Here is a 17653-nt window from a genome sequence, read left to right as displayed (position 1 = left end):
TCACTGCAGAACAAAAGAAAAATTAACTATAAACTTAAGAAATTAAAGAATTTGAAATAAATTGCAAAAAGCTAACCAAGACTTTAATTCAAAATAATTGTAAATATATTAAAAGTCAAGACACATTTTGAATATTAAGACTTTTGGTGTAAGATTTTGGAAATAATTATATAAATTTATATAAATTATAAATGTATATACATTTAGCACCCTCATGGAAGCTAAATTATTTACCCAACTTTAAGGCATAACAGAAAATTGAGACTTTTATGATTTTAGAAATTGGTTGCTACAATAGTGGGAACTAAAGATTCTGAACATACAAGGAAAAAGAAAGAAGACTTGCCTTCTTTCTTTGGTCAGTACTGGGACAGATAGAAGATGATAGAAGATGGTAGGACATACTCCAGGAGATTTTTGAAGAAGGGGAACAAAAACCAGCAGCCACAATGTCTGCTTCAGTGATAGACGTTGTCCAAATGATGTTAAAGGAGCAATGACAGGTATGAAGTAGAATATCTTGCAAGATCCACCGATAAAAAGCTGAAACAAACCTGATCTGATGCAGAAATGTTAAAATATAAAGAGATGGTTGAAACATTGGACAAAATTTAAAAATGCGGATTATAAGACACAGATGACAGTTAAAGTGGAAATACAAGTGATAAGGCAAGAAAAAGGTAAAGGTTTCTCTGTCCAGTTGTGTCCGACTCTTAGGGTCCAGTGCTCATCTCCGTTTATTGGCCGAGGGAGCCAGCATTGTCTGAAGACATTTTCTATAGTCATGTGGCCAGTATGGCTACATGCCAAAGGTGCACAGACTGCTGTTACCTTCCCTGCAAAGTGGTACCTATTTATCTACTTGCACTTGCATGCTTTTGAATTGCTATTAGGCAGGAGCTGAGGCAAGGAACAGGAACTCACCCCATTGCCTGGTGCTCAGGTCTTGAACCTGAGCTTTCAGCTTACTGATAATAATATAGAGAAGATTTTAAAAAGTAGAATATTTGTTCCACAGAAAAAATATTTGTCTGAAATAATAATAATAATTTGGAATTTTGGCTTGCTGGGACTGAGTAAGCCAGGTAGGGAACCCTCCTTGTCTGTTCTTCAGATACTCAACTCCCTGCACTCAACAAGGAGCTCACTGCAGGATGTTCAGGACTGATGGTTAGTTAATAGTTTCACAGATAGTCCTCAATGGGCGCTCACCCTGTTGCATAGTGCTCGGGTCTCGAACCTGGGCTGTTGACTTTCCATCACACCCTCAAAGGCAAGAAAATGACCTGGATAATGACCCCTTACTGGATTTACAAAAGAGATTTGCTTAAACCTCAAAGAAGAAAAAGAAAAACTGAAAAGCGATCAAATCAACAACATTTGAATGAATGAAAGGTGACCAAGATTGCTAGAAGTAAAAGGAAGGAGTACAAAGTTGATTTGATTGACCAAGGTTAAAACAATAAAGCTCTGGGAACTCTTTATGGACTTTTTTGCTGACACCAGGACTGAAATGTTAAATGTTTTATGGATCTGTGTATGGATAAGGGATGGCCTATTGGAAAAAGAGATACTTTCATGAGATACATATAAGGGGCGAAGAATTATTAACTTTGCTTTCTACTTGTAATGAAGGATAAGAAGTCACTTCAAATATTTTCTTTCTTTTTTACTTATTTTTTCCTCTTTTCTTTTCTATTGTACTTTCTATTCTTTATTTTCCTTTTCCTTTCTGGGTTTAGTTTGTATTGTCTTTTATTATCATTCATTTTAAGCATTTTCAATAAAAATTATTAAAAACAAAAACAAAAATCCCCCGGCTGGGTATATGGATGACGGCAGGCAGGGCTGCCCTCACAGCAGTGGAGCCCCCATGGAGGGTCAGAATAGTCACGGCCCTCTTTACATGAGTTGAAGAAAAGGGCTGGGCTTGGATTGTGCAGTCAGGACTGCCATGTTGACATTTCTGACTCACACAAGTTGCTCCTCTCCAGGTTTATGGTTTGGGAAGAAATCTGTTCACCAGAAACCATAATGTGGTGCTTCTGAATTCATTGAAGCAGCTGCAGCTCCGGCTGCAACATTATTTTTTCCTGTCCTTTTAACATATAACTCAAGGTGGGGAACAGACCTCCTCCTCCTCCCTCTTTTCCCCAGAACAACAACCCTGTGAGATGGGTCAAGAAGGATTGGCCCAAAGTCACCCAGCTGGCTTTCGGGCCTAAAGGGTGAGAACACTGGCTGTAGTCCAGCACCTTCACCACCACTCCAGATTTCAAAAAGACATCTTGATTCATTGGAAACTTGCAGCAAAACTGGGTACTCAGAGCCCCTCTTGGAGGGCAGGAGAGTCAGAGTGTAACTGAGGAGATTTCCCGTTGCTGCTGATGCCTGAATTCTGCAAACTGCTTAACAACTTCAGCGTTCACTTAACAACCGCTGCACAAAAAGGTCATAAAATCAGGTTGGTCACTTAAAAATGACCTGATGTTATGATGGTTTTGCTGAAAACCAGAAGTAAATGCCAATTTTGAGCAAAACTGCCGTAAAATGCGGTCATGGGACTGTAGGAAGTTGCAAATGGCTATAAATGGGTCAAATCAAACCAAATCAGCTGAAGTTCAGTCTCGTGACTCTGTAGTGGGCCCTGACTGTCAGAATTTGAATTTGGGTTGTAAATAGCCCCAAGTTGGTCCGTCATAATTGAGCAGTTGCTAAGCGACCAACCATAAGTCGAGGACTGCCTGTATGCAAAACCAAGGCAGTCTAATTACCATTTGCGCCGTTTTTATGGCTCTTGGATCTGAAGGATCTGTGCCCTTGAAAGCGGCAGGTAAGAACACCTGCAGGCTGGTTTTCCTGTAGTATCAATAAGGTGATGGCAGCCAGCTAGTGCCACCTAGTGGGCAAATGGAATGCTTCTGCCTGGGGCTGGAACTTGCTTCTTCATGTAATTCGTTTTTTTCATGAAGGCAAGAAAGAAGAGAAGCAGCTGGTGGACAAATTTTGCCCTGCTTTTCAGCTGCCAAGATTCTTACCCTCTGTCTCTGTCGGGGGCAGAAGTGCCTTTAGGTAGCTCCCCCCTCCCCCCGGGCTTTCAGAAAGTTTCACTGGTGGAGGATAAACCTTAGGACAGTGTTTCCCAACCTTGACATCTTTAACTGGTGTAGACTTCAATTCCCATAATCTCCCGCCTGGAATGCTATTGAACTTTAAGATGGATGGAATGCTGGTTGGGGAATTCTGGGAATTGAAGTCTACCCAACTTAAAGTTGTCATGGTTGGGAAACATTTCCTTAAGGGTGGAAATGGATGGCTCATGGATTCTCAACACCGTTTTTAGTTTCCAAACTGATAGAAGATATTTTAATATGGATTTCTATCAATGTTTTTCAATTTTTGATCGGAGTGTTTGTAAACCATCTTTATTTTCAGTTTGATTTTAAAATTATTTTCTTCCTTTCTCTGATTTTATTCGTATATGTAAAATACTATATTCATATTAAAAAACACTGTCCACTTTTTTGTCCGTCCTTTTGCCAAGCAGTCTTCCCAGTCCACTGAGGGTGATGACATTTCTATCCGAAGCCAAGCCTCCTCGTGCACCACAGATGCCGCCTCCGAAGACGCCATGTCTGTCCGCTCTGAGATGATCCAGAGAAAAGGTACCACCCAGCAGAGCCATTCTAGAGCAGGGAAGAGGGGTCGAGGCTCTGGGCTCAAAGGGGTCGGATGCTGAGCCAGGGAGATGAGGGTCTTCCGGTTTGCCCTCTGGAAGACAGAAGGGGCCAGCGGAAAACTCAGTTGCAGCAGCCTCTCCATCACAACTCTTTGGAAGCGGAAGCTGCCCCAGGAAGAGGGATGGAAGGCATTGGGGCCTTTAACCGCAAAAGAGAAAAGAGGATGTCACGTGGGGCCAAGAGAGGCTGCCTGGGAACGGTCAGCTAAGAGAGGGCATCACCTGCGGCTACAAGAAGGATGCTCTAAAGGGGGCCGTAAAGGAGATTCTCAGGCTGTGACGGCAGGAGAATTGCACTTCCAGGCTTGCAAGGTTCTGTTAATGTAGCCTTACAGGAAAGTAGAATGAGCTTATCTGGTCCTGTTTCCTGTCTGGTCTACCTGGGGAGGCTGACATCAAACTAGCAAGTCTGTAGGTACAAATCTCCCGCTGTCTCCTTTACAGCCTGAGAAGTGAGCGAGGGTCCTTCCAAGCTCTTGCTCTACCTTGTGGACTCTGGTCTCTCTCTGACCCTTCCCTAGGTAGCCTTTCCTCTTCCCATCTTCCAAGGCCTTTCTCACACACCAGTACATCTGCAGAAGAAGATCAAGAATTGTGTTTCTCTATTTTCCAGAGTGTAGAGGAGAGAATAACGGCTTCAGGGTATAGAAAGGCAGATTCTGTTTGGAATAAAGATTGGAAGAGAAGTTCAGCCATGGAACTACCGACCCAGAGAGTTGGTGGTCTCCTTTTTGGTGAGCACTGATCTGGGGATGCTTCAGTTTGATTTCTGCACTGAGCAGGAGGTGGGACTCCCTTGCAGCCCCATCATTTCTGTGGCTGTTGAGCCCATGCATCTCGTTGGGAGATCATGCAAGCAGGGCGCCATTTTGTCTCCTCTGTGAGCCTCAGAGACTTTGAACGGGATTAAAGGGAGATCTGATAGCATCTTCCAATCTTTGAAGGGCTGTCCCAGGGAAGAGGGTGTGGACTTGTTCTCCAAAGCACCAGAGGGCAGGAGAAGAAGCAGTGGGTGGAAGCCCTTTAAAGAGAGATCCAACCTGGAAATAAGGGAGGAATTTCCTAATGGTAAGAACAATTAACCAATGGAACAACTTGCCTCCTGCAGTTGTGGTTGTTCCTTCATTGGAGGTTTTCAAGGAAAGATTGGACAGGATGGTGGTAGACATTGCAAGCCAGCCAAAGTTATCCTGTGGTAAGATGGGTGGCCAGTAAGTTTAATAAGTAAAGAAGGCCTCCTGCCTTGGATGGGGTTGGATTAGAAGACCTCCAAGGTCCCTTCCAGCCCTGTCAATCTATGATTCTATGAAATCCCTTACAAGAGGAAAAGGTCTGGATTCTTTGCCCTTTTGGACCCAGGTTTTGTAATGTTTGCATTTTACTTTTAAGGAAACTAAGCAGGGAATCCTAGCGCATCTATTTAGTTTAATTTTATATGTTGGCACAAATACTGTCATGTGGGCATGGGGATTTCCGGTCAACACTGAGGCTTTGCTGCTGAAGTTTCGTGAAGTTTTCCTTTCCGTTTGCTTGACTCCCTCCATTTGTCCTCCCTCTCGGCCACTTCCAGGCTCCACCTTCCGACCACACGACTCCTTTCTGAAGTCATCTGGGAAGGGAGAAAAGAGGCGGAGGGAGCGGAGGACCACAGTCCTGGGGCTGCCCCAACATGTGCAGCAGGAGCTGGGTAAGCTGCTGGCCGGGCACAAACCAGGCGGGTGGAGGGAGAGACTTGCACCCGGAGGGTCAGAGGGCAGTACCATCCATCAGCAGCCGCCTGCCTTCCCTGTGCAAGCTGGGTCCTGGTTGGGGGAGCTCAGGCGCAGGAAGGGCAGGAAAGGGAACTGGCCGATCCAGGAGCACAAACTGCTCACTTAGCCGAGGCACTGGGGAGGGATCTGCCCCCTTGAGTCCCAGAGGGAGCAGGGATTGCAACAGAGCCCTTGGGGGGAGGGATGGAATGACAGGCAGTCCTCAGTTTAGGACCACAGTGGAGCCTGCCTGTTGCAGACATAAATCATGACAGTCATAAAGCAGGTCGCCAATGTGGCCCACCTTTTTCGTGGCTGTTGTTAAGCAAACCGGTTGTTCACCATGGGCCAATTTTGCTGAAAACCAGAAGTAAATGCCACTTTTGGCAAAAACGTCTTAAAATGCCGTGTGCGAGGGATGATGCTAAAGGCTATAAGGGCAGGCCGGTTGCCAAGTGCACCAAACACGTTCATGTGACTTTGGGGTGGGTGCAGGTGGCCGTCAAAACTTCAGAAACAGGTCACGAGTACCCTGGAAGCTCTATCATAACTTTGAGTGTTCGCTAAGTGACTTGTCCTAAATCCAGGACTACTTGTAGTCTTACAGAGGGGAAGCAGCTTTAACCAGTCTCCCTCCGAGTTGGTGGCTCAGGCATTTGTTCTGAGGAGCCCCCCATTGTGCCAGGCAGCGTCTCCCTGAAGCTGAGCTGAGTGCCGTTGAGCAGGGCCCGAATCAGGGCTGCTTGGGAGACCTAAGAGACGCTGCCACTTTCGCTAGTTTTGAAGGCGTGCAGCGTTTCCTTACTGGCCATTAAGAGTTACCACCTTAGTGTAGATGCTGCTTTAAGCTTCATTCATTTGGAAAAAGTTCTCTACATTGCAGAATATAAAGCAAAACCTTCTCCTACAACGGACAATTCTGGACTTGTCCTACTGCGGAATTGCATTTGGCTTGAGCTGCAGTAGGTTTTTTGGTCCAGATTCTTCTTTAAGGCAAGCCTGAATGCCCATTTTGTGGGCATTTTTCCTCCTTGGCTTTCCTGTAAGATGCCTGCTGTTCGATCCTTCCCTGTGCCCGTTGATGGTTTGGACCAGATCTTTTCCAAGGGCCCCTCGGATCGGATCAGCCAAGAGGGGGAGGGTGGTTGCATGGCCAGAACAGCCGGATGGGGGGGGGGGGACAGGGGGCTTTGCACAGAGAATGCTTGGCACAACTAAATTGGGGCTGAGCAGTCTGTGGCTCACCTTGTCATGGAAACCCTTTCTAAGCATATGATATGAACTAGCCCGTGATGGTGAACCTATTGGCACGTGTGCCCAAAGTGGCACGCTGAGCCATGTTGCCTGGCACACGCGGCATTGCCCATTCCTCTTCTGGGTTTCTGGCATGCATGCACCGATCAGCTGGCCTCTGTGCGTGCAGCAGTGCCAGAAACTGGAAGAGCTGGGCTTCCATTTTCTGGCGTGAGAATTTGTGCCGGCCAGCTCATTGGCGTGTGCATATGTGCACCAGAAACTGCACCAAAAACCAGAAGTACCTTATCTGGCGTGCGTATGACCCCTGGGCAGCTTCACTTCGCTCACGCTCGCAAAGTGCTCTGTTTTCGGCACTCGGTGCCGAAAAGGTTCGCCATCACTGAACTAGGCCATTGTTTCATGCCGCAGTCTGATTACCTTGGGTCACCAAACAGCCCTTTGTATTTAGTGCATTGTGTGGACCAGACAACTTGTTGGCCCTGAGAATAGGTTCATCCTCACATTATGGCATGGCACTCCTGGAAGGATGGAGAAGTCCCGGAGATTGTGTCAGAGTTCCCTTTTGGGCTCAGTTGTGCATAACCAGGGCCGGATTTGCACTGAGCCAAAGTCAAAAGCACAGCTGGCAACTATTCTGGCTGGGTTTATGCAACATGTGTAGAGCTGTGGTGGTGCAGTGGTTAGAATGCAGTATTGCAAGCTAACTCTGCATTCCACTACCAGCAGTTCGATCCTGACCAGCTCAAGGTTGACTCAGCCTTCCCTCCTTCCGAGATCAGTAAAATGAGAACCCAGATTGTTGGGGGCAATACACCAACTCCGTAAAACTCTTAGAGAAGCCTGTAAAGCAGTCCAAGATTGCTCTTGCTATGCCAAGCCAAGACCAGCTGTGATCTTGGAGCTGATGTGGGTCCCTCCTATGTTGAGCGAGAAGGGGCCGGCAGAGCATTTCTGGGATGGCGGGGTCCATCCTCGGCCCAGTCTGGCAGCAAATTTATTTGAGATGACATCGAAACCTGACACAGTCATTGCTTCCTCAGTTCTGTCTTGTATTGGTGCCTATTTGTCTTTCTGCCTACAGGCCTGAGCAGCGGGCGTGACTCCACGAAACGTCCTGGCAGCATTGCAGTCAGAGCTGGCCTGACCCCACAACCCCTGGTGAATGGCAACCAGTTGTCCGGCCCCACCATCCAGATCCCCACCATCGATGGGAAGCCTGTAGCCACCGCCCTTCCCGAGCGGGGACCCCGCATCTCCCTCCAGGCTCTCGAGGCCAATGCCTCAGAAGCTGCCCTCCAGCAGCACATCAGCCGCATCTACTATGATGACTCGGTGCTGGGCCACAAGACGGCAGCTAAAGTGTCTCCTGTGGCCAGGCCCAAGTCCCTGGCCGTTCCCTGGATGACCACCCAGCCCAATTCTCCTGAGCTGCTGAGCCCGGTCATGTCCATCTCGCCACAGGGCACCTACCTCTCGAAGATTATTCCCAACGCCATCTTGCCACCCATGGTGGATGTCATTGCTCTGTCCCGCAACCGGGTGCGCACCCTCAGCCGCTGTAGCCTGGCCACCGCCAGCCCAGCCCTCTCGGTGCGCTCCACAGGTCACTTCCCCGCTGCCCCCCGCAGCCGTGAGCACTCCTCCTCCAGCGACAACTGGAGCCACTCGCAGTCCACAGAGACCATCGTCTCCAACGCGTCCACCATCTCCTCCCACGGGGGCCCCAGCAGCCAGAAGGATGAGGCAGGGCCGAGCGGCAGAGCCCCCCCCACAGGCAGGCCTGACTGGTTTGGTCCTTCCAGCCCTGCCAGTTCCAGACAGGTCAGGGCCTCCCCAGCCTCTCCCAGCCTGCTGGGGGTGCGGCCAGGAGGGAGCAGTGGCCGAGCCTCACCCGCTTACAGCACCAGCAGCATCGCCGAGGGCTCAGATGATGCAAGCGTACGCAGTGACCGCTCCTCAACCCGGAGTGTCTCGCTCCGGAAGATGAAGGTGGCCCCCTTGCCCCCCCGGAGGACCTATTCCTTGCACCAGAAGGCTCAGCAACTGGAAGCCGAAGGGGCACCCCGAGGAATGGGGCTGCCTCCCAAGCCGGAGCGGAGGCCCCACCGGGAAGGCGCCCAATGCCCCAGCCTGTCCAACGAGGATGATGTCTTCTCCCCCATCTGCCTGGGTGGGACCAGCAGCCTGCAGTCCAACAGTCTGGCCTGTTTGCCGGACATCTCTTCCCGGAGCCCAGGGAGGGTCAACCAACTGAAGGAGGCCGACAGGAGTGAGGCCCAGGAGCCTGGCTCTCCCCACCACTTTGGCCGCACCATGTCTCCATCGAGTGGCTACTCCAGCCAGAGCGGAACGCCCACGCTGCACCCAAAAAGCCCCCTCCCTCACACCATGTCCCCGGGGAAGAAGAGGCCGCAACCGAGGAAGCCGGAACGTGTCTGCTCCCTGCAGTCCCCGGGACCTTCGCTCTCCTCCTCCTCCCTGACCTCCCTCTCCTCCTTGGCCTCTGACCCTGCGCCCCCTGAAGGGATGGCCCCTCCCACCTCCGGCCCCCACCTGGCCTCTCCGGCCGCCCCACGTTATGTGGACCACTTTATCATCCCTCCGCATCCAAAGGTCCCAGCTCCCTTCTCCCCGCCCCCCACCGAGCCAAAGAGCAAAGAAGGGAGAGTGGCTGCCTTGCCCCCCAGCATCCCAGCCCCCCGGCATCCCAGCCCTCTCAACAAGGAGGGCTCACCCCCACCATCCCCTCCGCCGGCCTACCACCCCCCTCCGCCACCTGTGAAGAAAGCCGAACTGAGTGCTGAGGACCCTGGAGCTGTGCCGGTTCCCTCCGAGGCTCAGGTGGGGGCTTCCACAGACCCCTTATGGCTCCCTCCACCCCCGCCCCTGCTGGATGAGCAGGATCTGTCCATGGCTGATTTCCCTCCACCAGACGAGGCCTGCTTCCTGCTGCCTCCCCCGCACTTGCAGACGGAGTCTGGGGAAGCCCCCTCTTTGGACGCAGGGAGTGCAGAGCCCCAAACTGCCACCCCTGCAGGGCAGGGAGATGGAACACCTCCCTCTTTTCCCATGGCGGTGTCCACAAACTTCCTGCAGCCAGGAATTCTGCCCCTACCGGCCCCAAGCGCGGAGCCGTTTCCACTTCCCAAAGTCTCTCCAAGCGGAGAACTGTCCATTTCTCAGCTGGGCTCCAGGCACCCCACCACCTCAGGGGTTGCAGTGCCCTCCAGTCTTTCCCCCCAGATTAAGAAGACACCCACCGGCTCCCATCCTGACCTCAAGAAGGAGCCTGCCATGCGCAGCAAGGCCACCTCGGTGCCCAAGGAGGATGCCAGCCTGCCCATCGTTACACCATCCCTGCTGCAGATGGTCCGCCTGCGCTCAGTCGACATGGAGGCCCATGGCTCTGGGATCAGTCCAGCCGGGGGATCCATGACCCCCACAGAGTCCAGCAGAGCAAACGTGCCTGTAGATGGGAAGACTGGCCCCTTGGCCCCCCAGAAGCCTCTCCGCAAGTCCCTGTCCTTGAGGGGGGGACAGCCTGCTTCAAAAGAGGGTCTCAACCCCCTGCACGAGGCTGTGCGCCTCAAGGCCTCCACTTTAACTTCCAGGGAAGCCATGAGTCTCGGAATGGCCGAGAGGAAGACCGGGAGCCGGGTGGCACTGCCAGGCAACCCTGCCGCCCTGGCTAGCAACGGGCCAGTTTCCCCACTCCACAAATCCCCCGCCTCCACCGCCAGCTTCATCTTTGCCAAGAGCCCCAAAAAGCTGGTCATTGAGACGACATCCTCGTCAGAGGCCCAGGCCAGCCTGCAGAAAAACTTGGTGGCCGAATTGATGACCGTCTCCAGCCAGCGATCCACGGCGGCTCCGGGGCTGCATCCACAGGGCTTGGCCAAGACTCCCAAGCCCCAGAGGATCCCCCCTCCCATTGCCAAGAAGCCTTCTCTTGGGCCGGGGCGCAGGCACTCCCCCCAAAGCCCAAAGTCCTCTGGAGCCGAGGAACCGGCAGTCGAGGAGCGGACTAAGAAGGTGGCCTCTGAAAACCAGATCCCTCCCCTGGAGTCTGGCGATGACAGCTCCCCAGCTGGGCCAGAAGACCAGTTGCAGAGGAGCCCCAGAGCACAAGGTGAGCGGGTGGGAGACCCACGATCCCATGGGGTGCCCTTCCTGTTGCAGGGGAGCTGCAAGGGGGGAGGGGTTGGGTGGAGCAGGAAGTCCCAGGGGCTGGACAGAGGCCCTTTCCTGGGGTTTGCGGTAGTGGGGCTTCTGCTTCTTCAAAGCTGGCCTCAGAGCTTATGTGGCAGTTCTCCTGCAAACTTTGAACCAGCTGCCCCTGGGATTTGGGATCTGGCTGCCGTTGCTTGAGGGCATGCCAGTGTTTGGGGGAGTGGCATTTCCTCCCTTTCTGTTGAAATGGCCCTGGAGGTGGGCACTGTCTACTCCAGCACCATCATGAGTCATTTTATGCTGCCCATGGGCTGCCTAGAGGGGAGGGGAACCCTCTCACGCCCAGGAGGGTCTCCTCAAAGGTTTTCCCGTCACTTGTCAAATTGGAGACTTTACACCCCTTGAAACTCACTGCCAAAGAGGACTTGGGAAGCCCGGTGGAGCCTCCTCACAATTTGGAAAAGATGCCATCAAGAGTTGCCAAGAGTGTAACTTGGTTGAGAAAACATCCCAGAATAAGGCAGTGGCAAACCCTATTGCTGCCAAGAAAATATGTGGGTTTGTCTGCAATGCATCATAGGAGTCAATCCTCCCCCCCCCAATTCAGACCCCTGCACCAAGGATGCTTGCAGAGTCAGGCTGGGCTCTGGGTCCAGGGAAGAGATCAAGCAGAAGGTCACCTTCCTTGGACCCATTTGCCACTCAGTCAGAAAGCCAAGTGGACTGTTTGTACATCCAGGCCAAGAGCAACCAAAACTGGCTGTCAAGAGAGGAAAAGCAGATGGTTCCGCAGCCACCTATTGTCCGCCCCCATGACGTCCGAGTCCCATGTGCCCTGCTACCCTACGGCTTGGTCCAAGCGTGGTATGCCTGCTCGGCCATAAGGCCAAAGTCAACTGCGGAATTCACATGTAGTCCAAAGAAGCCACTTTGGGGCCCAGCACAGTAGCCAAAACACTTAGACACAGACTGAGTTCGGCACCCAGGTCCATGAATGGGACTCATGGGGTGAAGATTTTTTCCCCATGGCCACAGAAATCAGAATCAGAATAGAGCTGGAAGGGACCTTGGAAGTCAGACAAGTCCCGGCTGTCAGAAAGTTTCTCTTTTAATTCCAGGTTGCTTCTCTCCTTGATTCATTTCCATCCATTGTTTCCTGTCCTGCCTTTCGGTGCTTTGGAGAATAAGTTGACCCCCTTTCTTTGTGGCAGCCCCTCAAATACTGGAAGAGTGCTATCATGTTCCCGCTAGTCCTTCTTTTCTCTAGACTAGCCAAACCCAAAGCCAGCAACGGCTCTTCATATATTTTTGCCTCCAGGCCTTTAACCATCTTAGTTGCTCTTCTTTGTAACTAAGCTGCAAAATTGCAACTTTTTCCAACATCTTTTTTGTAATGTGGTGACCAAAATTGGATGCAGTATTCCAGGTGTGGGGTTACTAAGGCTTTATAAAATGGTACTTGTTAGGGTGTGTGTAAAAAGTATTTGTTGCTTGTGCTGAACCTAACAGTACTAATGCTTCACGTGATTTTGATTCTATGCCTCCGTTTATACAACCCAGGATTGTATTAGCTTTTTTGGCAGCTGCAGCCGATGGCTGGCTCATGTTGAAGTGATCGTCCTCTAGGACTTCAAGGTCCCTCTCACAGTTAAATCATGAGTAGCAAGTTGCAGCTCTTAGACTTTGTTTCAATAGAGGTGGTTCAAACTTGTGATGGCGCCGAGCAAGTGGTCCTTACAATCGGTCCTCTAAATTCTGACGGTTGCAGTGTCGTGCAGCAATGCAATTGCTTTTTGCAACCTTCCCCAAGCAAAGATAATGGAGGAGTGGACAGGAAGTCTCAAGTTGTGACAGTAATCAGGGACTGCCTGAACTGCCGTCACTTAAGCCTGATCACACAAGGTTGTGCTTTATGACCAGCTTGCTTAGAGATGGAAATGTCAGTCTCAGTTGCCATCATGAAGTAGAGACTCACTCCCTGTATCAGAAAAATCTTCCTGATGATAAAATCCATACAACAATGGAACAGCTGCCTGGGGAGGCGGTGGGTTTTCCATCTCAAGACAGCAACCTCTCCTGGATGGTTTGATTGATTTTCCTGCCCCTTGCAGAGGTTCCATAGGGGGTCCCTTCCTTATTTTCAGATGAGCATAAAGCTCCTTACAGGTACCACAACTGCCATTTGGTCTCGGCCATCACGACCCCTGCCCTGGTGCCCACCAGCTGCCAGGCTTGTCCTTGTTTTACGTGAGATGGGCAGCTATGTCAATCAATAATAATAACAGTAACAAATTGGGAGGGGGCAGGCTTGGTTCAAGGCTCTTGAACTCTGTTGCAAAATTTCATGCTATTTCCAGGAAATGAAAGTAACCCGACTCTCTCATTGCAGAAGCACAAGAGGAGGTGGTGTGAAGGAGGACCCTGCGAGGTACATTTGCCCGTAAGATACAGGGATTTAAAAAGAAAATTATTCTCAGGGACCTCTTGGGGCCAGAAGAGAAGCTTTGATGATGGCGCCGAAGAAAACAACACCTTTGTCTCCCGTGGCCTTGATATTTATGTGACAGCGGGATTGGCTTGGATGTCCTCAGCAATGCGGCTCTTTTAAACCTGGGGACAAAGGGGCACATCCCTTTCCACCCTCCTGTCTCTCCTGGGACTCAAACCTTGCGTTGGTCCTGCTTGGTTTGGTGATGTTGAATTCCCGCCCCCCCTTCCCCGGTTTGGTGTGAGAAAACAGCTTAAGATGAGGACAACTCAATATCTGCAGGGAAGACGGTCAAAACTGGATCAGCTTGTTGCAATCCCCCCCCCAAAGATGCCTTTTTAATGGGTTGCATTGCCGTTGCTGTTCAGTGTGCATTTGAGGAGTGGAGGAGAGAGAAAATGGCCTGTGCTTGCACACCCATGTGGCATGGAAGCACTTTCTCAGATCACAGTGGGATTTGAGAAGGACGGCCATTGCGGGAAATTCCTGCTGAGTCTTCCTGGATGGTGCCGGGTCCCAGAAGAGGCCCTGCTGGTAGTTTTGCTCTGGTTGTTGTAAACGGCTGATTCCGGGTAGGGGGTGCCTGTAGGGAACCCCTCTTGCTCACACCAACTAAAGCACAAATGGCAGCCTGGAAGATGGTGCAACCGCCAAAAGACATGGATTTTTTTCCAGTCTCTCTTCGCCTGTGCCGTGAATGCTGCCTTAGGGGAGCCCTCCGGGGGAGGGGGAGAATCTCAGACCTGTCTTGCAAGGGACATGAGTAGTTAGCAGGCACCTGACACAATTGAGGCCCACAGTGGAGGCTTGGCAGGCACTGGCAACTGTAGGATATAGCTCTCCACTGCCAAAAGAGCAAAAAAAACCCACTGCATTTTGCACCAAAACATTCCAGTCTCTGGTCGTGAGGGCAGAGGATCCACTGGAAAATTGGGTGGGGGACCACTTTAGGCCAAACTGTCTCCCCCTCCCACCAAGAAATCCAAGTGATAATGCCCCAGGGCGCCTCCACTTGTGTTTTATTTGTGATGAATTTGCCCCTCCCTTACCAATGGGCAGAGAGATGCAGAGTAATTGGATCTGATTTGCCCGCCTTCTGTGGAGGGGCTGGGGCTGGGCGTGTAGGGAAGCAGCTCTTGGTAGAAGCTGGCGGGGGTGGGGGATGGCAGGGGAGGCCAAATTCCATCCAGACTGAAGGGAAAGCCTGGATGCAGAAACACCCAGTGTGACTCAGGGTGTCCTGATCCGGCCAGGAGGGTCTGCAGTGTTCTTGGGGTCTTTTCTCCCCCACCAGGCAGGCCCGCAGCAGCTCATCATAGAGGTCAGTGAGGGCAGCCTCCAGCATCCCGGGGGCCCTCCAGTGTCCAGGTCGCTTGCAATGCCCATGGTCTAGCCATACTGGCTGGGGAGGATGGGAGTTAGGGAGAGCTCGGCAGAAGCAGCCGTGGACCAGGGTTGTTCTGCCAGAAGTGCAAGAATAGGGCTGGGCATAGTTAACTATTCCAAGAAACAATTATCTGCATCAAGAGTCAACCTGGTCAGCTGAGATGTTAGGAAATGGTGCTGACTCGGAGGGACCCTCTGCAGAAGGGTGAAGGGGGCACCAAGACCAGTGCCCTCCTTCCTTCCCAAACAACCACACGTGCCTGCAGTGGCAAATGCCCCCCCCGGCTCTCAGCCCTGGGGCACCCTGTGGGAGGCTTGCCACCATCCTCAAGGAGGTCAAGGTTTTAAGTTTGCACCAGAGGTCCAGCCAGACATTGCTGGTGCAAATCCAGGGCTCTCTTCTTCGGCCAACATGCCAAGAGCAGAGGGGAGAAAGAGGGAGACGGAGGCCACAGCACCATCTTGCCTTTGGCTGCTCTCTGGAGAGCCAGCAGGGGAGGGGCTCACAACCGCAAAGGAGACCAAAAAGCTCTGCCTGGTTTTGTCTCTCTCCCACCTAACCCCCCCCCCCCCGGCTTTGCTTCTCTGTTCTTGGACAGCCGGAGCCGCTCTCTACACCTTGGAGAGCCTTGGAGTCTGTTAAATTGATTTCCACTCTGGTGGGGAAAGGGATGGGTTGCTTTTTTTTTTAATGTTCAATTCTGTTTTTAAAAAAGATTAATGTGCATTTGTAAAATGACTGATTAAAAGCTTGCTTGCTGACTCTTCTTTCCTGTGATATGGGGAGAGGAAGGGCGTGTTGGGTGCCCTGAAAGGGGAGAAAGGAAGAGTGGGTGCCAAGGGCCACGAAATGCCAGCACCATCAGGTTGCAAGGCTGTGGGAGGGGAGGTCAAAAAAGTCAAGATGGTGGGCATTATGGTACAAATGCTGCTCTTTTAAAAATCCATTGTATGCAGAAGGGCAGGACCCAAGTTGTGTGGTTGGGACTTTTTAGACACTTCCCCCATCAAAGGCTACTGGAGGGGCCCAGCTGGAGAAATGGGCTCAAGTGGCCCCTCCAGGCCTGGCAAATTTCCTTCCAGCCCCTTTGAAGGACATCAGTGTAGAGGGATGTGGTGGCTCAGTGGTTAAGAGGCTGAGCTTGTTGATCAAAAGGTTGGCTGTTCAGCGGTTCGAATCCCTAGTGCCGCGTGATGGGGTGAGCGCCCGTGACTTGTCCCAGCTTCTTGTCCCAAACCTAGCAGTTTGAAAGCACGTAAAAAATGCAAGTAGAAAAATAGGGGCCACCTTTGGTGGGAAGGTAACAGCATTTTGTATGCCTTTGGCATTTAGTGATGCCGGCCACATGACCACAGAGACGTCTTCGGACAGCACTGGCTCTTCGGCTTTGAAGCTGGGAACGACTAGCACATGTGCGAAGGGAACCTTTACCTTTTAGAGCTACAGAATCTTTTTCTGAACAATGGTTATTTTAACTAAATTGGGAGGCAGAATAGCTGTCTTAATTTCAAAGGCTCAAGACAGCCATTTTGCTGCTTAGAAACTCCCCAAAACGGAGACAATAGCCAAGTTTTGGAGGGTTTGATTTTAAAGATTAACGGATGTTTGCAAAGGGCCCTTCTGCCCCAAAGCGCAGCCTGATCTGGGGGCCCCAAGCAAGCCCCGGCTGACGTCTTTGAGAAGGGCAACATTGTGAAAGAATTAGTGGGTGAGGGGCTTCCAAGGGACAAGGCGTAATCGTGCTGTTTCAACAGATTGGCTACAAAGTACTACCCATCGTGGCAAAACCTCTAATGACCAATTATGTCAACTTTTGTGTAGATGGCAACATGGGTTAAACTACCTGTCCCCTTGCCAAGCGTGGGTCACAGACCTAAGCATTTCCACTTCCGAGTAAACACTCCCGATGTGGGCTTGCTTAATTTAATTGTTGCATCAGCAAAGGCAGTTTAGGCCCTGAAAACCAAGAGAGCTGGAGTTGCAGCCCAGCCTGGGTGACCTTCGGTCAGTGCCTCCCTCCCTCTGGGCCCTCCCGAGAAGGTGGCAAGGACAAACGGACAGCAGCAGGCGGCTCATTCACTTGGAAGGAAATGGAAACGGGGCCTCAGGGCAGCTAGTCCTCCACTTACAAATAGTTCATTTAGTGACTGTTCGAAGTTCCAACAGCACTGAAAAAAGGGATTTATGACTTTCACACAACTTGCAGCATCCCCAGGGTCACGTCCTCAAAGTTCAAGCGCTTGGCAACTGACTCATATTTATGACGGTTGCAGTGTCTTAGCAGTTACGGGATCTCCTTTTGCAATCTTCTGACCAGCAAGGTCAGTGGGGAAGCCAGATCCACTTAACAACCGTGCTACTAAAGTGCAGTCATCTACTTAACAGCTGTGGCAAGAAAGGTCATGAAATGAGGCAAAATTCACTTAACTGTCTTGCTTAGCAACAGAAATCTTGGGCTCAGTTGTGGTCATATGTTGAGGACTACCTGTACAAAAAAAGGCCATGTGTTCTGGTTTTGATAGGGAGCACAGCCACTCTGGAGTTACTTAAGGAACATAGTTCATCCTCAAATGCTAAAAACTCAAAGGTTTATGCCAATTAGAGATTAACGAGAAAGCTCTGCATTTCCTCAAAACGAAAGGATTTTGCCCAATTGGCTCAAGTCTCAACTCCTGGTGTCTCCGGATAAATGCCAAGCCGAGTAAGAGTCCGAAGGGAATGGTCTGGATTTCCTGGTATCCTCCTCACCATCCGTCCCCCTCAGCCAGGGTCTTCTCCTTCGACTGAGCATCCCACCCACCCACCCACAGCACACACCTTCACCCTTGACTTGCTGAGCATCCCCTCATAAAGCCCGTCAG

The 17653-nt window shown here is 51.1% G+C and overlaps 1 protein-coding gene across 10 annotated transcripts in view; it reads left to right on the top strand.

The window, feature by feature from the left end:
* The window catches only part of NHSL3 (NHS like 3), a 63130-nt gene extending 47577 nt beyond the window's left edge, over nucleotides 1-15553 (top strand). For 6 of the 10 annotated variants that reach the window (XM_034413211.3, XM_034413214.3, XM_087876761.1 and 3 more), the window contains 4 exons: nucleotides 3545-3665; nucleotides 5310-5426; nucleotides 7829-10876; nucleotides 13307-15553. In XM_034413211.3, the coding sequence (XP_034269102.2) occupies nucleotides 3545-3665; nucleotides 5310-5426; nucleotides 7829-10876; nucleotides 13307-13329 (3309 nt within the window). In that variant the 3' untranslated portion in view covers nucleotides 13330-15553. The remainder of the gene's footprint in view (nucleotides 1-3544; nucleotides 3666-5309; nucleotides 5427-7828; nucleotides 10877-13306) is intronic. The other 4 variants (XM_034413212.3, XM_087876760.1, XM_034413218.3 and 1 more) reach the window with 1 other exon arrangement.
* The last annotated feature ends 2100 nt before the right edge of the window (nucleotides 15554-17653 follow it).

The sequence above is a fragment of the Pantherophis guttatus genome, chromosome 10 (assembly GCF_059756535.1).
Source record: "Pantherophis guttatus breed Tessera chromosome 10, ASM5975653v1, whole genome shotgun sequence".
In the NCBI taxonomy this organism is placed as follows: domain Eukaryota; kingdom Metazoa; phylum Chordata; class Lepidosauria; order Squamata; family Colubridae; genus Pantherophis; species Pantherophis guttatus.
The sequence above is the reverse complement of the archived record's forward strand: the minus strand, read 5'-3'. Positions and strand labels throughout refer to the sequence as shown.